This window comes from Peromyscus maniculatus, chromosome 8, assembly GCF_049852395.1.
Source record: "Peromyscus maniculatus bairdii isolate BWxNUB_F1_BW_parent chromosome 8, HU_Pman_BW_mat_3.1, whole genome shotgun sequence".
In the NCBI taxonomy this organism is placed as follows: Eukaryota; Metazoa; Chordata; class Mammalia; order Rodentia; family Cricetidae; genus Peromyscus; species Peromyscus maniculatus.
The window spans coordinates 33,777,870-33,801,400 of NC_134859.1; the positions used below are offsets into that span (position 1 = coordinate 33,777,870).

The 23,531-nt window shown below is 38.1% G+C and overlaps 1 protein-coding gene across 2 annotated transcripts in view; it reads right to left on the reverse strand.

The window, feature by feature from the left end:
* The window catches only part of Cnot6 (CCR4-NOT transcription complex subunit 6), a 49,112-nt gene that overhangs the window by 11,796 nt on the left and 13,785 nt on the right, over positions 1–23,531 (reverse strand). For both annotated transcript variants that reach the window (XM_006987103.4, XM_006987102.4), the window contains exons 2-4: positions 18,172–18,285; positions 4,080–4,266; positions 1,067–1,152 (exon numbers count right to left, since the gene is read on the reverse strand). In XM_006987103.4, the coding sequence (XP_006987165.1) occupies positions 1,067–1,152; positions 4,080–4,266; positions 18,172–18,283 (385 nt within the window). In that variant the 5' untranslated portion in view covers positions 18,284–18,285. The remainder of the gene's footprint in view (positions 1–1,066; positions 1,153–4,079; positions 4,267–18,171; positions 18,286–23,531) is intronic.

Below are 23,531 nucleotides of genomic sequence, written 5' to 3' on the forward strand. Positions count from 1 at the left end.
TTTGCCTGTATGTATGTCTGTGCATCATGGGCATGCCTATGCCTTTGGAGGCCAGAAGAAAGGAGCAGGATCCCCTGAAACTGGAGTTACAGATGGTTGTAAACCACCATGTAGGTGCTGGAAATTGAACCCGGGTCTTCTGAAAGAGCAGCCAGTGCTCTTAACCGCTAAATCATCTATCTCTCCAGCCTCAAAAAGATGATTAATAGGTTAATGTTAATATAGAAGTAGTCTGTATCAACTGTGAACTGGAAGAATATACAACAGAAGCTTTCTCTGACACGAAATGGACTTGAACCTTCTGCAAAGTTGATGGCTGCTAAAAACTATATATATATACAAGTTTGTATTTTTATTTTTTATTTACTTCTTGAACAGTTTTTATGATATACCAAAGAGACATATAAGACTATATACCTGATTCTGTAACTATCTTTTAGAAATATGAATGCAACTCTTAGAGACTTTATTCAGAAGTCTTCCTTTAGGAGACAGCCTGTCCACACCTGCCCAGACTGGTGAAGAACCAATTACATTATAAAACATGCCCATGTCTTGACACACTGTAAAAATATGACTCTGACTCTTTTTGACTTACAACATTTCACAGTGGGCCCTATTGCATTATTTGTGCTCTCTTCTCCACTTCCAACACTAATTAACTATCCATAAATCAACTTTTAAAAAAAGAAACCCTCAAAAGCATAATTTTTTGTACCAGGACCAAATCAAAAATTTCTATTTACTGGAAAAATTTTCTTTCTTACTTTATGGGAAGCTGCACTGATTAGAATGTAAGGGAAAAGCTATTTATGATATGATGAGAAAGCATGGTGTAAGTAATGTATCATCAAGACAGAAGCTAAGAAACAGACAGGTCAAGAGTAGCTAAGAATACAAAGCCAGCCAGCCTGGAGGTGAATGAATAGTCAGAGGAACAGAGAACTACTACAGCAGAGCTACAGCAACAGAGCATGAGGTAACAGCACTGCCTGCCAAAGCATCCCCTAGTAAGAACTCTTACAGCTCTTTTGAAACTGTAAAGAAAAAAAAAAAGAAATCTTACCTTTCAGGCTTAAAGTCTGCAACCGAAACAGTTTTCCCAGCTCAAAAGGTAGAACTCGTAACTGGTTGTAATTTAAACGGAGCTCCCTGTTGATACAAAATTTCCAGGAAGTCAGAAGACATAGTAATCTTAACCTTAACAGCAATGTTATTTTTTAATCAACAATGTTATTTCTAGGAAAGTATGTACCTAAAAATGACAAAGTTTTATGCATTATATTCCATTACCTAGCCTTGGCCTTCCTATGTAGTTAAACAAAACTGCCACAGACCAAACCTTTGGTAATATACAGAGAAAAAAAAAAACAAAAAAAAAACCTAAGAAAGAAGAAACAAGAACAAAGTATGATACAAGCTTCACTTAAAAAAAAATTATTTATTTATTATGTATGCAGTGCTCTGCCTGCATGCATACCTACATGCCAGAAGAGGGCACCAAATCTCACTACAGATGGTTGTGAGCCACCATGTGGTTGCTGGGAATTGAACTCAGGACCTCTGGAAGAACAGCCAGTGCTCTTAACCTCTGAACAATCTCTACAGCCCAACAAGCTTCAATTTTTAAAAGTTGTTAAATCCATGGATACATAAAATTACTCTCAACTCAAATACTTACATCTATAGGCTAGAAACATAGTTTGCAAGTAGCAAAGCAGTGCTAGTCTGGCACATGTGTGCTCTACTATACGTGCTAAAGATAGCAGAAAGGATTAAACAGCCCATGAGACAGATCTCAAAGGTGCATCTGTGAGGGTACTTCCAGAGAGGTTAAACTGAGGAGGACCCAGCCTCAATATGGATAGTACCACCACTCAGGGCTAGGGATGTCTCAACTTCACTTCCTGATGGTGGATGCAATGTGATCAGCTGCTGTGCATTTCTGCTACCATGTCTTTCCCATCATGATGGGACTGCATCCCCTCAAACCATCAGTCAAATGAAATAGCTTCTCCTTTAAGTTGTTTCTGCTCAAGCATTTGGTTACAGCAATAAGAAAAGAAGTTAACATGCAGCTACCATGAGGACTGTTTAATGAACTTAATGATGGTTGCAAAGTTGCAAACCTTTAATAGTTATCCAAATTTACAAAAATTTCAGTTTAAAAGTGAAAATTATAAACAAAAGCTTAATGTTTTTTATAACCACAATACAAACATCATAAGAATCTTTAAAGAAAAAAGGCAACCAAACTCCAACACCAAATGGAGACACTGTCAAGTTCCTGCATTAAGTTTTACTAACCAGATTTTAGATGAAAAGAATGACTTCTACTATCCTGTTACTTTAAATAAAAATTTTGGTTGCTTCTGAGAACTGGGGAAAAAAAAAAAAAAAAAAAAAAAAAAAAAAAAAAAAGATCCGAGTAACTGGTTCCTACTTATTTCCAAACACACTATATGGAGTAAAAGGTTCTCTACACCAGTTTGTTTCCAAGGATTAAAAATAGTCATAGTAAATACTTAATAACTAAGCCAAAAAAAAAAAAAAAAAAAAAAAAGGCTTGCGTAAGAGTGATAAAGACAAAGAAACATCCATAAGGTCTTTAGTTCTTACACTAGAAGATAGCAGAAAAGTCATGGAAACCACTGTGCAAGAGCAGGTACGCTGGGTTCAGCTTTGTAGGTATGTAGACCTTCAAAGGTTAAAAAACAAAAACAAAAGCAAACAAACAAAACACCCAGCAATTATGATTTGCTGAGAAATTAAAGCTGGGAAGAGTTAGCTGTTTCTTTGTTTTTTCCAGTTCTGATATCCTGTCATTTTTTTTTAAATTTTATTTTATTTTATAATACTATTCAGTTCTACATAACAGCCACAGATTCCCTTGTTCTCCCCCTTCCCTTCCCCCCAGCCCGCGCCCCATTCCCACCTCCTCCAGAGAGAGCAAGGTCTCCCCCAAGGACTGAGATCGACCTGATAGACTCAGTCCAGGCAGGTCCAGTCCCCTCCTCCCAGATTGAGCCAAGTGTCCCTGCATAAGTCCCAGGTTTCAAACAGCTGAGTTAGCTGTTTTTTACTCCTCATCACCCAACATCTCTAACCTCTGGCCTTAGGCCCTTAAACCTGTCCAAGATCACATAATTTACAAATGCCGAAGTAAGATTCCCAAAGGAACAGCATCGCTACAAATTCTATCCATGAGACTATAAGGCTTTTAAGCACAGTAACTAATTCTAGCTTTGTTCATGCCAAGGCTTTCCTACTATGGGCAACATTGTTAATAACACTAGTAGAGGACTAGTGTCATTAAGGATGTTGGCATGGCACCAACTGCTGGCCACAGGCAAGTACAAATAACCCAGTGCTTTACAGTGTTTAAGATTTTTTGGTTCAGACCACTGACTCATGGCAATGAACATTTTGTGGGTGAGGCTGACTGGACAACGCCACTAGGATGAATGGAGAGGTGCTGGAAAGATAGAGGAGGGAGGTGGGGATTTTTGTTGTTGTTGTTTTTAATTAATTTGGGGGGGGGTCTTTTGGGAGAGCATGCTACAGGGGTTGAGGGGTGGATATGGAGGGACTGGGAAGTCAGTGGGATTGGGATGCATGGTGTGAAATTTCCAAAGAATCAATAAAAAATTATGTTAGAAAAAAATTTGGTCCAAAAATAAAATACATAACACAAAGCACAGCAATAAAAAACTAAGTAATGTCAAGAAGTAGTAGTGTACACCTTTAATCCCTCACTTTAAAGCACTAGGAAAAGAGAAAAGTGGATCTCTGAGTCTGAGGCCAGCCTGGTCTACAGAGTGAGGACAGTTAGAGATACACTAGAAACTCTGTCTTAGAAAAAACAATTAACAATAACAACAAAAAACCTAAGCAATGGGCCTACTTAATTTTTATTATTGGACATTCAATTCTTACCAAAAAGCTTTCAATAAAAGATACAGTTATGATGATTCTTTTCTTTAAATATAAAATGTCATTATTTCCTAACAAGACATATGCTGCTTTTGTTTTGGGGGAACCTAAATTGTCCTGCATTGTCCAATACGGAGTCTGCATACCTGAGTGATACCATGTTTCCGAGTTCTGCCGGTAAACTCTGGATTTGGTTATGGGACAGGTCCAGATATACCAGATTGTGAAGCTTGGCAATTTCTGAAGGGATACAGGACAATGAATTGTCACTCAGATGCAAAGCTGTCAAGTGAGTTAGTGACCACAAAGATGCGCTTAGGCTCCTTACTTTGCCTGCAAGACAGAAAAAAAAGGAAAGGATTATATAGTGATCTCCAAAATTTGGTCCATGTATGAAATACAATTCAGATGTTTTAATTAGGTATTTAAATTACTATTTAAAAAAAGTTTAAGAAGGCTTAACAAGGAAGATTTTATCTATTTTAGAACAATTCACTACATGCACTAAATAACTCCAATTAGAATGAAACTAAAATTTAAATTTTTAGAGTGAAACGTCAATACTAGAGACTATCTTCATTTTAAGAGCACACTGGAAAGAAATTATCCTTTAAATGATCTCAGCTACGATAAACGAAAATATGAATAATTCAAAGCAATGCTAAATCCAGATTCTGGATACTGTGAAAAATAAGTTTATGTAAGACAAAAATCAAATAATAATTGAAAAACTGTTTATTCTATAAACTAGAAAATAGGAATTCTGCCTTAAAAAAAAAAAAACTAAGGTATTCTCAAATTAGTTGAGATTAGGGGCAAATTACAAGTGATAACTGCATCCTATAAAAGAACAGAATCTGTCATGTGCGGCCTTCTAGGCAGTAAAGCCAGGTGTGGTGGTGTAAGCCTTTAATTCTAACACTCGAGAGTCAAAGGCAAGCATACCTCTGGGAGTTCCAGGCCAGCCTAGTATACACAGTGAGATCTCATCTCAAAAAACAAAAACAAACGAGAAAAAAGAAAATCTGTATTGTTAATGCACAAGTGAAAATATCTGCCCAGAAACATTTCAGATACTAAGTCAAGCAACAGACACAGTACTTAGTAACTAAAACTACATTACCCTTTCAATGCAGTATTAAATCTACGTGATTACAAGGTCAATAGTTTCTACAATCCATAAAAAAAACTTTCTCCATAATGTTTCAGAATTAATCTGAGAGAGAATGAAACAGACAGATGTAGTGAAAATACACCAACCTTAGAGAACTGACTACCTTGAGACCTTCTAATTAAGGTAGGCTAATAAAGCCTCAATTTGTTATCCTACCCGAAACCAATGTACCAGACACCAACCCAGGAAGAATGGGAAACAAATAGGTGGCTTCTACAGTTGTCTCAGTGTATTTCCTGGGCAGAATTTGCAAAACAGGAGGGTGGGGGCAATCACAACTAGAGCAGAGTAATCTCCTGAGCTCTAGAGACAACAGCACTGACACTGTGGTGGTCAGAATTCAAGGAACAGGACAGAGAAACAAAGTGATCTTGGGTATTAACACTAAATGTGAAAAACTGCCTGAGCCAGAGAAGGAAACTCCCAAATGGCCAAGGCCACACTGTTCCCAGCTACTGATGGGAGAACAAAATCCTTTCAACTTAGAAGGCATATGATCAAAATTCAACTTCAGACTAATAACTGCTCTGGTCTCACCTAGAAAAGCTTAAGGCAAAGCCTCAAAAGAGTCAAACTGCTTTCCAGTAACTTCACTGCACATAACAACAATGCCCAAGGTTAGTTGGAAGAATAATCAAACATGCATCACCCCAAAAAGAAAAGCTTTCAGTTTCTGGCACCAATGAAAAAATTACAAAGCATATAAACAAACAGGAAAGTAAAAAAAAAAATCTATGAAGAAAATTCAATCAAAACTACAAAAGGTAGCAATAAGATTACTGACATCATTATTCAGAATTGGGGGGGGATGAAATTAACAGCAGATTAGACACTGAAGAAAATTACTGTATTTGAAGGCAGGGCAAGAAAAACCTAAATACGTACATTCATTTTCTCTCTCTCTCTCTGAAACAACACAGCACTTCAGAAATATCTGGCACAACTTTTAACAGTGGAATGCATATGTAACTAGAGCCCCCAAATAGAGATGCAGGAGACAGGGAAAAAAATTAAGAAACAATGGAAAAGTATAACTGGATAGCCATATATGAAAGAATGAGGATGGGGTGCTGGTGAGATGGCTTAGTGGATAAGAGCACTGGCTGCTCTTCCAGAGGACCTGGGTTAAATTCCTAGCACCCACAAGGTCGCTCAGAACCATCAAAAGCTCTAGTCTCAGAAAATATGATGTCCTTTTCTGGCCTTCTTGGGCACAGATACAATGTTATACACAAAAATTCTATAAGTTAAAAAAAAAAAGCCAGACCCTTACTTCACATCATATACAAAACTCAAAAGCATGCAAAATTTGAGAATGTAGCTCAGTGATAAGGTACCTGTCAAATATGCATGAAGCCCTGAATTTAATCCCCAGTGTATGGGGAAGCACACAAAACTGAAAATCTGCTTTGCCATGGATTAGACAATGATACTGTAAAAGTACAATCAAAACAAATTTCGATTCATTAAAATTAAAATATTCTGAGCTTCAGGGGTGGTGGTAGCACACACCTTTAATTCCAGCACTCAGGAACTAGAGGCAATTGGTTCTCTGAGTTTGAGGCCAGCCTGGTCTAGAGCAAGTTCTAGAACAGCCAGGTCTACACAGAGAAACCCTGCCTAGAAACACAAAACAATCTTTTGTGCTGCTAGTGGAAATGTAAAATGGCCCAGACACTTAATTAGCACGGCAGTTCCTTAGAAAGTTCAATATGGAGTTAATATATGAGCAGCCAGTTAACTCTTAGGTATATACTTAAGTGAGTTCCAGGAAAGGCGCATAACTACACAGAGAAACCCTGTCTTGAAAAACCAAAAAAAAAAAAAAAAAAAGATTACAGAAGAATGTTTTAAGACTTAAAACTGAGAAAGTGCAGTGTGAAGTTCTAATACAATATAAAAAGTGGCATATGACAATGTACACTAAAATAAGTCCAACATTCATATACCCATTTATTTCAAAAAGAGGAAAACAAAATATAAAACAGAATGGGGTAATTAAAAACTAGTAAGATGGGCTTGAGATCTAACCAGTCACATTAAAATGTCTAAATAGCCCCCAATAACATGAACTAATGACCAGTTTGCATTTTTAAAAGGACTACCTTATATGCCACAGTCAAGAAATGCATTTCAACTATAACTAAATAGGGATGAGAGTACAAGAATGTTAACACCAGTGAGAAGAGAGCGGGAGTAGCCAAAGGAGCCAAAGGACCAAATCCTATCACAATAAAGAAAAAGTCAACTCAATCAGGAGTACAAACTCATAGACATTTATGGGACTTCTAATAAAGTTGTGAAAGCACTTTGGCAAAACTGCATGTAAGGAGAAAGAGAAATCCAATCAAGATTTCAGAACCCTTCTCTCAATTAACAAGACAAAAAAGATATGAACATGCCAACAACTCTACCAACTTAACTTCACGACTTATGTCAAGTGTAGATAAAATGTTTACTAGACAAGATTCCATAAACTCAAAGAAATTAAAATAATGTTTTCTGTCAAAAATCATGTTGGGATTAAACTTAGAAATTGGTAAAGATGCCTAGAAAATGCTAGAAACTACCTCACTGGTCAGAAGCAATTAAAAAACTAACTGGGGCTGGAGAGATGGCTCAGAGGGCTGGAGAGATGGCTCAGAGGTTAAGAGCACTGACTGCTCCACCAGAGGTCCTGAGTTCAATTCCCAGCAACCACATGGTGGCTCACAACCATCTGTAACAAGATCTGGTGCCCTCTTCTGGCCCGCAGTCATACATGCTGTATACATAATAAATAAGTAAATAAATATTTGAAAAAAAAAAAAAAAAACTAACTGAAAACTACTCTATATTGAAAGAAAAGATATACAGTTTCAAATCAATGAAGGGATGGATTTGGCTTCTGCATTAATAAACTAGAAAAGAAGAGATTTAATCCAAACCTGAAAGAGTAAGAGAACAGATTAAACCAATGAACCAACAGCTAGTGCTTTTGTAAAGTAAAAAAAAATACACATTACACACACACACACACACACACACACACACACACACACACACACACACACACACACACACACCAGAAACAAATGAGTCTGAGACCAGCACAGGCTACAGTGAGACCTTGTCTTGGGGGTTGGGAGTAGAATCACATTCTGTTGAGGGTAAAGCCCACAAGCCTCTGGGTTCAATCTCCAGCCATGTAGAAAAAAGGAAAGAAATGGGTCATGAAATGAAATCCCAGAAGTTTACAGTGGCTTTAACCAGCATTTCCAAACCAGGAAACCATTTAGCTGTCCAAGTAGGCACTGGATGACATAGTGCTCCAAGTAGGCACTGGAATGCTAAAAGTGAGCACCTACTCACACACACACAGCCTTGAATACTAAGTGGAGAAAAGCTACATTTTTGATATTTCACACCAGTAGGACATGATGTATGTTTAGGTCGCCAGCACTGTGCCCTCATGAACAGACTGATGCCATACTGGGAACAAATTTATGAAAGTTTGGTCTCTTCTCAATCTCTCTCACACACTCTTGCCATGCCATGCTTTCACCTATGCTGTGCATAGCAAAGGCCCTCACCAGATGCAGCCCTTTGATCTCAGTCTTCTCAGCCTCTAATACAGTAGTTCTCAACCTGTGAGTCTCAATGCCCTTGGCGGTCAAAGGACCCTTTCACAAGGGTCATCTGAGACCACTGGAAAAACTAGGTATTACAGTACGATTCACAACAGTAGCAAAATTATACTTATGAAGCAGCAACAAAAATAATTTTATAGTTGGAGGTCACCACAACATGAGGAACTGTATAAAAGGGTCATAGCATTAGGAAGGTTGAGAACCACTGCTCTAGACTCTGAAGCTATAAAAACAACTTAGCCTGTGGTATATTTAAGAAGGACTAAGACAATAAAGAACTTAAAAATACAATTTTGAAAAGAAGATTTAAACAGACACTTTAGCAAAAAGGACAAACAGATGGCAAATAGTCATACTGAAATATGCTCAATATAAGCAATAATTTAAAAAACATGAATTAAAGCCACACTAAAATAGCACTACACACTCAGAAGGATAGCTAAATCTAAAACACTATATGCCACTGTGCTAAGGGTGCCCATCAGACATGGAGGAAGAGGGGGAGGGGAGATGAGGGGAACAGAAGGAAAGGAGGAGAGTTGAGAACAAGGAAGGAAAGGAAACTATTTCTAAACAGTCTCAAGAGTTTCAAAAGTTTAAAAATACACGACCACTTGACCACAGATATTTACACCAGAGAAATAAAAGCTATGAGTGGCCTTATTTGTAATGGTCAAATACCATAAATAGCCCCTATATATTCAACAGGTTAACTAATACTAATGCTGCTATACCATGCAATAGAATACTACTCCATTAAAAAATAAATAAACCAAATGAAAATCAATACAAATGAACCTCAAAATAAGTATGAGTAAGTAGAGGAAGAGCAAGTCAAAACAAAAAGTACATATTGAAGGTGAGGATGTACCTCAGTTGGCAGAGTGCTTACCTGGCTGCATGTAGTCCTGGGTTTGATTCCCAAGGCTAACATATATATACCAGGTATATAGTGCATGTATGTGGCTGGTCCCAAAATGAAGGACACAGGGACAGAAAGCTAAAATATTTAATTTAAAGCCGAGCGGTGGTGGCGCACGCCTTTAATCCCAGCACTCAGGAGGCAGAGGCAGGCGGATCTCAGTGAGTTCGAGGCCAGCCTGGGCTACCAAGTAAGTTCCAGGAAAGGCGCAAAGCTACACAGAGAAACCCTGTCTTGAAAAACCAAAAAAAAAAAAAAAAAAATTTAATTTAAAGTCATCCTTGGCCACATAGCAAGTTCAAGAACAGCCAGGCTACACAAAAACCTGACTACCAAGAAAAATAAACAACAAAAGCCATATTGGTCTTTTTGGTGTCATTTATATAAATCTATAAAACACAAATCTAGTATAGAAATGAGGGAAGAAGCTTCATTTTAATCCCAGAACTTGGGAGGCAGAGGCAAGTGGATCTCTGTGAGTTCAAGGCCAGCCTGGTCAACAGAGTGAGTTCCAGGACAGCCAAGGCTACACAAAGAAACCCTGCCTCGAAAAATAATAAAATGAAAAGAAATGAGGAAACATATGTAGAAAATGGCACGGAAACAAAGGAAGGATCATAGATTCTCAGAAATGATGGGTGCACTAAAAGGTGTACCTACAGGTCAGAATGTATCACAGTATTACAATATATATAAATGCTGATTTAAAAAAAACTTATTTTTAATTATGTATATGTGAGTGGGTTTCTGTGTAGACATGCAGATGCTGGCAAAGGCCAGAAAAGAGTATCCAATCCCATGCAGATGCAGTTGCAGGTCTTTCCAAACCACCTGATGTGGGTGCTAGGAACTGTACTGTACTTGGGGTCCTCTACAAGGGCAAATGTCACTGAGCCATTTCTCCAGCCCCCATGCATGCTCGTTTTTCCATTTACACTTTGGTAAAATTGTGACGACCTTGATCCAAGAATGTAGTTAAGTAGAAACTGTACTTAAATCTCAGCCTATTTTAAGTCGGTTAAGAGCCACATTCAAATAAGTGACTTCACTCTAAAGTTCCCAGAATACTTTATGGCTAAATATCAGGAGACAGGAAGAATTATTGTTCCCGGAAATCATATGGTGGTGATTAGAAAACTAAGAGACTATATATATAATTAATGAACCTACCAAGAAATCCAAATAACTAAACTATGTATTTATAAAGATTCTGGAAAAAAAAATCTATAAACATCTGACATTCTAGAAGAAACAAGGATTACAGTTGATCTTTACTGTTTCCCTGTGGTGGTATTGTGTTCACCAAAATATTGTGTACCTTAATAAACTCATCTGGGGTCAGAGAACAGACAGCCACTAGATACAAATGCTAGAAAATGGTAGCACTCACACCTTTAATCCTAGCATTCCAGAGATAGAAATCCCTCTGGATCTCTGTGAGTTCAAGGCCACATTGGAAATAGCCAAGCATGATGACACGCCTTTAATCCCAGAAAGCCAGCCTTTAATCCCAGGGAGTGGTGGTAGAAAGTAGAAAGATATATAAGGCGTGAGGACCAGAAACTAGGGGCTTTTGGCTGGTTAAGCATTTGGCCTGGTTAAGCTTTCAGGCTATGGAGCAACACAATTCAGCTGAGATTCATTCTGGATGAGGACTCAGAGGCTTCCAGTCTGAGGAAACAGGACCAACTGAGGAATTGGCAAGGTGAGATAGCTGTGGCTCGTTCTGTCTCTCTGATCTACCAGCATTGACCCCAATAACTGGCCTCGGGTTTGATTTTATTAATAAGTACTTTTGAGATTCCTGCTACATTTCCCAGTTTAGTACTTCTGTTATTATCATCAAGTCAGTCATTCAAATATATGAGAAGCAGACAAAAAGAAGTTACCTAATGCACACATTCACAGCAGTTCAGTAAGGTTTGCTGCAAACAAACCAACCGTAAGGGACTAGGCATAGTGAACCTATCAAGAAATAAAAGCAATTTAACTAACCCACAGATTTATAAAGATTTAGAAAAAAAAGTTCATAGCATGACAAAGGACATTCCTGTTAGCATATAAAATGCATATTAACCAATAGTTCGTGTATATAATAATGAATAAATAGAAGACCCTACACTGGTATCTCAAAAAGGCCTGGAACAAATACAGCTGTTGAACACTATAGTTGTACCTCAAAAGCAGGTAATCAAAACACTCCCCCACTAAAATGGAAAGAGACAGGAAAGTACCTTGGTATCTATCTCCAGGCAGAATTTTTTTATATACATGTAATTTTAGATTCCTATAACAAGAGTTTGTTGGTAGTGGGCAAAAAGTCCTACCCCTAGGCAAGAAGCTACTGGCATTTGATTGCTGCTGGGTAAAGGGAAAGTCAGTTTTCTCTAATGGAGTGACACTTGACATATCAACCACACTCCAGGACAAGTCTCACATTCGGGAGTAACTGGCCAAAACAAACTGAACTCCATGTCTTTTTGTTTATTTTTTAAGAGAACGAAAGAGAACATGAAGTTGGGCAGGTAGGGAGGTAGGAGAAGACCTGGGAGGAGGTAAGGTCTAGGGAGTGATCACAAAAGGTATTAGATAAATTTAAAAATAAATAAACATAATTTTAAAGCACCTGTTGGCTCATCAGCAACATTGCTGTTGGCCCACTGCTGCACTGGAGAACAACAAAGGCAACAAAGGGGGCCAGAAACCCTGGAGAGCTGGGAAGCACAGGAAGGGTCTGAAGGGATCCTCTTCAGTATCAGTTCCAGAATCACAAACAGCAGCTAAGAAGTAAGCTGAGAGCAGATGCTGAGGCCAACAGAATCCAAGCTGTCTTCTATATTCAAGCAAAGGAACTCTGAAACCCTGGGGAAGATTCCAGCTGGGAGCTATAAATGGAAGAGGGATGATCCCACAACAGGCATAGAGCTCACAACCAGAGAAATCTGGCTCAAGTTGACCAATCCCTGATTAGATTAAGGTCAACCACCCGCTCCACAATTAGCTAAAAAATAAACAAGTGGATTTACTCCTAAGGAAAAGGCGGCCATGAAATTTCCATTTCCAGCAACAATCAAAGGACTGAAAACCACAAGAAAAAAATAGAACAAAACCTCCAAGAGACTCAGAAGGAAGAGAGGAAGGGGCATTTTCAGATGGTGGGTGCCAGGCAAACACAGGGCAGCAGTGACAGTTGGGAAATAAAGTCAGCCCAATATAACTGTTCCAGCCTTCTGCCTGGTGTCCTGAAAATATGCAACAGGACAGAATTCAGGCAGAGCCTGATGGTCTATTTAAGTTGAGATGAAGCTGGAACCTGGAGAGGTCAAGGCAGGTGACATTCACAGGATGGAATGCTAAACAGAGAGCTGTGAGGAGATGTGAAGAAAGCCCTCCATGAGTATGTATGTGTATATATATATATGGAATAACCCTGACACGAAGAGGAGAGCAGAGAGAAACTGACAAGAACAGAGAAATCAATCCTTGGGATCTCAAAGATCAGAACAATTTGATTTTCCACCAGCCAGAATGGAAAACCTTTAACCAGAGAGTACTTAGTAAAGTACTATTTAAAAGCAAGCCTCAAGGAAATAAAAATAAAAATATTTAATAATTAATAAATAAAAAATATTTAACTCTACCTCAGAACAAAGCTCAAAAGTACTTCTAAGAATATAAAATTATATAGAACTCAAAAAAGTAACCTCTGTACTTTCTATATCTAAACAAAAATTATGAAGTATGCAAACAGGAAGAAACAAAATGACTTTAAACCAAGCTAAAATGAAAAAGGATGACAGAAACAGTGCCAAAGATAATAAAAGTTCTTATATTTGATATATGCTTTAAAAACAAGAGAGAGGGAAATGTGTTACATAAACACATGGGAAACAAATTCCCACAACCTCTAGTGATGAAAATACTAGATGATACAGAAAAAAAAAATGAAATCAAGGGTATAGCCATGAAAACTAGTCCAAAATAAAAAAAAAGAAAAAGAAAGCTAACTTAAAGAAAATAAATTAAGCCTAACTAATATATGACAACTTAAAGTAAGCTAAAATACAAGTAACCACATACTCCAAAAGGACAGGGAAGAAAAGCAGAACAAAATTATCTGACAAAACAGTGGTATAAATTGTAAACCCACAGATCCAAGAAGCTTGACAAAAATCTAATCACCAAAGAAAATATGGGAGGTGGGAGGGGTGCCACACCAAAGACACATCATAATCATGGTGGTTAAAACCAATGACAAGCCGGGCAGTGGTGGCGCATGCCTTTAATCCCAGCACTCAGGAGACAGAGGCAGGCGGATCTCTGTGAGTTCAAGCCTGGTCTACAGAGTGAGATCCAGGACAGGAAACCTCCCCCACCCCCCAAAAAAAACCCAATGACAAAAATTCTTACATAACAGAAGCCATGACAGGAATGACTGTAGATTTAAGAAAAACAACCTAAGCAAGAAGAGGCAAAGGAGCATCCTACTGAAGAATACACAATCCATTAACTAAGAATTCTTCCTCCAGCCAAAATAGCTTTCAAAATAGTAAAACATAATAACCCAGTCTGAAAGAAGAGAAACCCATTACTAGACTTTCATTTTAAGTATTTCAATCAGAAGGACAAAAGAAACAAATTAACATTTATAAAAAATGAAGAACACTGGAAAACCTAGGTGGACAAAAACAAGGTATTATCTGACATCTAATGAAACAGTATCAACATACAGTGAGACTTAGAACTAGAACACATGAGTAAAATTTAAAAATCATGAAGGAAAACTTAAAGCCAGTCTGTTTGAAACATCAACAATGAATCAACAGAATTCAATGTAAAAACACCATTTACATTTGCACTTAAAAAAAAGATAAAATGAGGAAAAGTATGAAATTTCGTAGAAAGAAATCAAGTAAGAATGAGTAGGTGAAAAGACAACCCATGTTCATAGTTAGGAAGACTCAATATTGCCAAAAATGTCTGTTCTTCCCAACTTAATATACAGATTCAATGTAATGCCAAACAAAATCCATTTAAATTTAAAAAATGTCTGCCCTCAACTATCAAGAGAATGAGAAGACAAGCCATAAACTGGAAGAAACTATAAAAGGGCACATCTGGGGCTGGAGAGATGGCTCAGGGGTTAAGAGTGCTGACTCTTTGTCCAGAGGACACGAGTTCAATTTCCAGCACCCACATGGCAGCTCACACCTGTCTGTAACTCCAGTTTCAGGGGACCCTGACACCCATGGCAAGAACACAAATGTACATAAAAATAATATAAAATATATTAAAGGGGGGGCACACCTGGGCAATGTAGTTCTGTAGAACACACTTAACATGCATGAGGCCCTGGACTTAATCTCCAAAGTAAAAACACAAGAGTGAGAGAGACATCTGATTAAAGATGTATATTAGTTCTTGTTGCTGACAAAGCAATTTAAGGGAAAAATGGGTTTGTTCTGGCTTATTGTTCCAGCCCAGTGGTTCTCAATCTTCCCAGAGGTGAGACTCTAATACAGCTCCTCATGTTGTGGTGACCCCCCAACCATAAAACTATTTTTGTTGCTACTTCATTTTTAACTTAATTTTGCTACTGTTATGAATTTTTGGACACAGAGATTTGTCAAAGGGGTCATGACCCACAGCTTGAGAACCACTATTCTAGGGACTCATTCCAACACAGTAGGAAAAATATGGTAGCAGACAGAAAAGGCATGGTGGCAAAAGCAAGAAGCCAGTACAGCATCAACTTCCAGGAAAACAGAATGAACAGAAAATAGAACCAAGCTAGATATAGATAGCCTCAAGGCCCTTCCCCAATGAATGAGAAGACAAGCCATAAACTGGAAGAAACTATTTATAAAAGGGCAAAACTCCCCAACTAAAGTCAAAGTATTTAAACACAGGAACCTAAAGGAGGACATTTCACATTCAAACCACAACAGAGCTGGTATTTATAATATATAGAGATCTATTAAAAGCTAAACAACAAAGAAAAAAACTATTAAAAATAGTCAAAAGATCTGAACAGAATATGTTTCTTTATCAAAGAAAACATATCAATGACAAGCATATGAAAAGAAACTCAACATTGTATGTTTTTAAGAAACTGCGAATTTAAAAGGAGATAACCACCATATACCATCACAATGGCAAAACTCAAAGCCCTGAGGACACTAAATCTTAAAGAAGCTGTAAAATAGGAATTCTTGTTCACTCTAGTGGAAACACAGTGCACAGCACTTCAGAAAACATTTGAGCAGTCTCTCATAAAAGTATACTCTTAGCATACGAGCAACAACCATGCTTTCTTGGTCCTTAGCAAAGCCTACAGGCAGATGTTTAGAGTAGCAATATACAAAAATACCAAAACATGGAAGAACTGAGATATTCTGATATAAGATATTAACAATGGGAGAAGCCTGTTGCAGGCAGGGATACAGGAACTTGAGACTTCACTCAGTTTTGGTGGGAAAGTTTTTCCAAGCCTCAAAAATATAAGGTGGAGAACAATTGAGGCAGACACCTGGTATCAACCTTTGGCATATATACTTACATAAAGACACACAGTTTTTCTTTCCTATACAATATGTGTATCAGTGTGGTGGTTTGAATGAGAATGACCCCCAAAGACTCATACTTGAATGTTTAGGGAGGAGCATTTAGGAGGTGTGGCCTTGTTGAAGGAAGTGTGTCACTGGGGGTCAGCTTTAGGGTTTCAAATGCCTAAGCCAGGCCCAGTGGCTCCTTCTCTTCCTGCTGCCTGCCAATCTGGATACAGAACTCTTAGTTACCTCTCCAGCACCATGTCTACCTGAGTGTAGACTAAACCTCTGAACAGTGAGCCAGCCCCAATTAAATGTTTTCCTTTATAAGAGCTGCTGTGGTCATGGTATTTCTTCACAGCAATAAAAACCCTAACTAGGGCAATCAGGCAATAAAAAGTAAATGGAAAAATGTCTTTTAGAAATATATCTCGAAACCCTGTCTCGAAAAACCAAAAAAAAAAAAAAAAAAAAAAAAAGAAATATATCTCATCTAGTGAAAAAAATTAATGAAAAGAATCCATACTGCAATTCTCAAAGAATTAATGGCTTTGGCCAATAAATAGCAGTAAGAAAGCTTTCAGGTCTTACATTGCTCCTAAAGAAAAGGCACTGTAGCTGGGCAGTGGTGGCACATGCCTTTAATTCCAGCACTGGGGAGGCCAGCCTGGTCACAAAGAGTTCCAAGACAGGCTCCAAAGCTACAGAGAGAAACCCTGTCTGGAAAAGACAGAGACAGAGACTGGAAAAGACAGAGACAGAGACAGAGACAGAGACAGAGACAGAGACAGAGACAGAGAGAGAGAGAGAGAGAGAGAGAGAGAGAGAGAGAGAGAGAGAGAAAAGAAGGAAGAAAGAAAAAGCACTGTACCATCTGCATGATGCCACCTATGAGATCTACACTCTGGACTCAGGCGTCCATCTGTAGAAAAACACCTAAAATGAAGAACATATTCAGCTACATTTTGAGTTTGCAATCTGAAAAACAGAGACTGGGAAAACAAAGTGCTTGATTGTCAACACATAAACTTCAAGGAAAACAAATTTGCAGGAGGAAACTAAAAAAAAAAAAAAAGATACTAGATAAAGAGGGAAAAGTTACTCTACAATGCTTAAATAAACATAATTAAAAACTATCAGACAGACTGGGGATGTAGCCTGATATGAGTGCTGGCAACCAAACTTTGGTCCTCTGGAAAAGCAGCCGGTACTCTGAACCACAGAGCCATCTCTCCAGTTTCCTATAGAACTTTTAAATACACTGTCTTTAAGAAATTTATGCCAGGCCGGGCGGTGGTGGCGCACGCCTTTAATCCCAGCACTCTGGAGGCAGAGCCAGGCGGATCGCTGTGAGTTCGAGGCCAGTCTGGGCTACCAAGTGAGCTCCAGGAAAGGCGCAAAGCTACACAGAGAAACCCTGTCTCGAAAAACCAAAAAAAAAAAAAAAAAAAAAAAAGAAGAAATTTATGCCAGTTGGGCAGTGGTGTCACAGGCCTTTAATCACAGCACTTGAGAGGCAGGCAGATGGGATCATTGTGAGTTTGAGGCTAGCCTGACCTACAAACAAGTTCCAGGACAGCCAGGGCCACACAGAGAAACCCCGTCTCTACAAAGAAACAAGGAAAAAAGAAAAAGAGAAAGAAACTTACGCTAAATCATCTCTATGAAAACAGTCTCAGCATTAGGACTTTAACAAGACTGTTTCCACATACAAGCTTATCTATTACAGACCAAGACAACAAAATGATCATATTAATAAAACCCTAAAATCCAGTCCCTATCCTTAAGAGTTATGACATCTTAGGAAGTAAGAGGAAGAACATGCACAAGTAGAAGTAATAGGCAGTCAATGAGATTCAAATTGATTCAAGTACAACTGTTGCTTTTTTATATTAGTATTAGAAAACCTAATTTTCTACCATATTTTTAATCTCTATACCATAAATTCATGCTTCCATGTCTTACCACTTATTTCAAGCTCTGCCCAATGTGATTTCTTTCCATTTGCTGCTTCCTCAGGGGACATAATTGTATACATCCTCCGAGGGTCAGGGGGCTCGTATTTTTCTTTGGGCATGCCTGTTAAATAAATGAAGAAAAGAAATCAATCAGTACATACTGAAGAACCAAATAAATGAAAATATCATTTTTTAGCCAGGCGGTGGTAGCGCACGCCTTAAATCCCAGCACTCAGGAGGCAGAGCCAGGCGGATCTCTTTGAGTTTGAGACCAGCCTGGGCTACCAAATGAGTTCCAGGAAAGGTGCAACGCTACACAGAGAAACCCTGTCTCGAGAAAAAAAATATATATATTGTTTTTTTAAAAAGCAGACACCTATATTAGGATCATTAAATATGATTTGATACCAAAAAGAACTAGGAATTCCAAGTAGAAATGGCAATTTTTAGTTCCAGGATACAGCTGATTAAATCTAGAAAGATAATAAAGATATGATAGTTGAAGAAAATATAGCTGTTAGCTTGAAAAGGGTTCCACTGACCAAACAGAAGAAAATCTGAACATCCTATAAGTAACCACAACTGAATCAATATAAACTGCATGAATTCATAATTTCATTTTTAATGTCTTTTACATTTATCTGTATATGTGCACACACACATGCTCATGTGCACACACACAGGTGCTATGCATGTGGAGGACAGAGGGAAACTTGCAGAAGACACACTCTCCTTCTACCATGTGGGTCCCAGGGAATCATGGCTTCATGCAGTAAGTCCACACTGCATAATACACTGGCTGTCCTTTGGTCACTTAGTAGTTGCTTAGAATATACTGTCACAGTATCATAGTTCCTGTTATTTTAAGTACCTTATTTACTAACATCCCCAGATACAAGAATGATGCTCAGAATTTAGAAAGCAAAGAGATATAGTAAGGTTGTTTTCTTTGGCTTAAAATGTAAAAGTTCTCAACTTAAGGAAAAATAAATGCCTGCTAGCTTTGCAGTTCATCTGTTATTAATCTATTATGCTTAATTTAGAAATTAAGTGGTGCATGCCTTTAATCCCAGCATGCAGGAGGTAGGGCCAGGTGGATCTCTGTGAGTTTGAGGCCAGCCTGGTCTACAGAGTGAGATCCAGGACAAGAACCAAAACTACACAGAGAGAAACCCTGTCTCAAAAAAAACAAAAAAACAAAAACAAAAACAAAAAAAAAACCAACAACAACAACAAAAAACAAAGAAAGCAAGAAATTAAAATTATGGTAAGTATGTGTATGTGGAGTAGGCATACAATATACACAGGATTTGGTACTATTAAAGCTTTGGGATCCACTGAGCATTTTAGAATGTACTCCACTATCATATGGGAAAACTTCTATACTCTAGATAAGCCACTTATATTCTCTTCAGTGTATCCACCTAACTGCTAGTGTCTGTACCGTTGTGCCTTGGGGACGCTGAGTAAAACAAGCATGACTTGAACACTAGCCACTGTGGTACCATAATAGTTCATCTAATATGCCAGATCAAATGATTAAGGGGCAGGTAGTATATACAATACGAATACACTGGAAAAAGGCATGGTTCATTTCCTGGGTGTGGAAAAGCACAAGTATTTACCATGCTATTGAAATGGATTGTGATCTAAAGCTTATGAATTTATGCTTATTTCTCTAATTTTTCACTATTATTTTTGGAATAAGACTGACCACAGACAACTGAAACTTCAGAAAAAGAAAACTACCAACAACACAAAGTTCTTTGTAAGACAGATAATTGTAAATATGGTACAAGAAATATATAACATGAATCTAGGACATCTTTCAGTGCCAAAAAACAAAATCTAATGGGGCTTCCATGTCAACACTACACAGAACTAGCTAAAAGTTTTCACTGATCATGGTAATAATTTAGTAAAAAAAGAATTACAATTATAATAGACTAAAGCACAATCAATAAAATAAGTTCCTCAAAGAAAGAATACCAAAACAAGAGGGATTAACATGATGCTCCATGTCCTACAGAAAAGCATAATGTAGAAGATGAAGTAATAGCAGAGCTATTACTACAATAACCATTGGGCAAGGAGAAGAGGGAGGGAGAGGGAGAAGAGAGGGTAAGCAGCAGAGAGCAGCATGCAAACTAGTCACTCTGATACAGAGCCCTGTCTGTTCTTCCACAGGGCCAGGGTTCAATTCCCAGCACCCACATGATGGCTCACCTCTGTCTTTAACTCCTGTTCCAGCAAATCTAATGGCCCCTCTGGCCTCTGAGGCCACCAGGCACACAAGTGGTGCAGACATACATGAAGGCAAAACACACATACATATTAAATTAAATAGCCAGGGCAACACAGAATACCCTGCCTCAAACAGACAGACAAAATAGCTAATAATACAAATGAAAAGATTAAAAGTCAACAACTATAATGTAGAAGTTATAACAATTTTATAACTCCTAATGAACATTATTCAGGCAAGGAATTGAAGCTAAGTTAAAACCATTAGCAATGAAAAGAATGCTAAGGTAACACTACCACAGACTACTTTCAAAGCATAAACTAAAAAAATATTCAGCAGAGAAATAAACTGTTGTTACACACATCCTTGTCAATCATAGCAATCTTAACATCAGAGAACCACAGGCATCAGGTGACTTAATGCGATGAACTATGAATGTTTACCTTGACTGAAAACAAGAGGATCTGGCCAGATGATACCTCAAGAGCAATTAGACTTACTCCTTCCCTGTAGCCCAGAAATAAATTTTTACAAAAGTCCAAAAACAATTTGATACGGATGAACTATGCCTTCTTAAGGGAGATTTCTTTATACAACCATTCACTCATGAAATATTTGCTTAGAATTTTTATTGTGTCAATCACTGAGTCAGGTATTAGGTAGCTTTAACCTACAGAGAAAAACAAAAATGTAACAGCAATGCAATAATACTCTAGCCCTTTATTTTTACTGCTTTATTTCTTCTAAATGATATGTACTTTTAGGATTACAATTGACCTATATATCACTCTTAAATTATTCTTCCTACAGCTGAGTTCTACCTAATTTATACCACATTAAACAGCCATCCTTCATCTACATACTTCGGATTCTAAAATGACAAAGTTAGCCAGAGTTAATTTCTGATCCTATGTCAGCTTTAAACTAAGGATCTATGGCATCTCTTCTACTCCTTTCTGATCTGCTGCAACGGGAATGTAGCTCTGAGGTAGAGTATCTACTTAGCACGCACAAAGCTATGGATTCCATCTTTTGCACTGCAAAAAAATATTAAATCTCTACATCTTATAAAATAAATTCAATTCCAAGGATTATTATTCAGAATTCCCAACCTTTTTTTTTTTCCTGTTGTTGCTGTTGGTGGTGGTAAGACAGGGCTTCTCTGTGTAGCCCTGTGGTCCCAGAATTCACTTTGTAGACCAGGCTATCCTCCAACTCAGAGATCAGCCTGCCTTTGCCTCCAAAGTGCTGGGATTAAAGGTGTGTGCACCATCACCAGCTGCTACCTTAGCTTTTCAACTTCTGTCCCAATACTTTTCTTTGTATTTTTTGACAGAGCCAGCAAACAAACTGACATCTTTCAAAATATGCCCCACTTTCACCTCCAAAATATTAAGTTCTACACACAACTTCTAGCTATGATTTCTAAGGTTAACTGGCGGGTCACAAACTGTTTTCCCACAACACAGAACCATGGGTACTCTCACCAAACAAGATTAGACAAAACAGTAACAGGGTTCTGTTGAATATCTTTCAAAGAACATTCCTAAAGATTTATTTTCATTTATGTGCATGCAGAAGTGCCTGCACATGTGTTTGTGCACCACATCCATGTGTAGTACCTGCAGAGAACAAAAGGAGGTGCTGGACCCCTCAAATTGGAGTTATAGGTGGTTTTAAGTCACCATATAGGTGCTGGGAACCAAACCCTAATCCTCTTTAAGAACAACAAGTGCTCTCCAGCCCTATTTGTTTGTAGGCAGATTCTCGATATATAGCCCTAGTTGGCCTAGATAACACTATGCAGACCAGACTAGCCTTGAACTCAAGAGATCCATCTGACTCTGCCTCCCACATGCTGGGATTAAAGAAGTCCACCACAATGAACAGCCTTAAGATTTATTCATTTTCCAAAGACCATGCTGAAATTAATAGTGTCATAAGAGACTAGACTATAATATTGCTGTTTCCAATAATCCTATACCAAATGTACTACATATAGCTCATCATTCCTTTTACCTTACAGTAGGAAGGAAACCCAATAAAAGTCTACAAATTGCAAAATAGATGAACAGAAATGAGTCCTAAGCTATACTTTCAATGGGAGAAGTAGGAAAATAGTGATTTCTATGGGGGGTGGTGTGGGGCGTTTACCCACCACCCCCACAGCTTCCCAGAGTTTTCTTGAGTGCGAGCAGCAGGAAATATTAGATAGAAGGATTTATAGCGGAGAATCTTGTGGAGATAAACAGATAGAAAATAAAGGATAGCCTCGAGAGGGCCTGGAACCTATTCCAACGGGCCCGGACTGTCTCTGGTCCAGGGTTTTTATAGAGACGCCAAGGGGTGGAGCAAAAGACCTCCTCCCCCAGCACAGCCAAGTGCAGGCCATCTCAGACACCTGCACTCAGGCCCGTGGTCCTGATCATCCTCTATTCGGACCTGCTGGGTAAAGCCACGAGGAACCCCAGAACGGGCTCCCACAGGTCCCCCCTTCTTAATATATAAAAAAATAACTATTAATGGCTTACAGCAATCTCCATAGCTGTTACACCTCCCAGTATGGGAGTAGAGGATGATATAGATGGCATTTCTCTTTTGAATTAGGTCCAAGGTGACCACAGCAGTCTTAGCTGCCTCAAGCCCTTTCTAAACCAAAACTCTTAAGGCAACTACAAACTTAAAGAATCCCTTAGCTTCATCATTACCATTAACAGGTTAACATAAATATTGCTATACATAGTCACAATTCTCTCAATCTTACAGCTCAAAGCAAACTCTTAACAGAACCATTAGAATTAGCATATATGGTGCTATATATAGTTAACAATTTTCTCCGTCTTACAACTTTAACTCAGTCATTTGAATTTTCTTGTTAACAGAACATAGGAAAAACTTCGATGTATTCACAAACTTAAACATTTTCTTAACTCCACAAAACCAGGGTGCATTAATATCAATAGGTTTCTGCGAACATAATTCAATCTCATAACTCCTCCTTTTCTTTATAATTTTTTAAACAAAGTCTCAAGCCTAGTTAGAGGAACCCAAACTTATCTGTTTGAACAGTTCCATTTGTAACACAAAACCAGTTCCATAAGTAATTCCATTTTTACATAAAC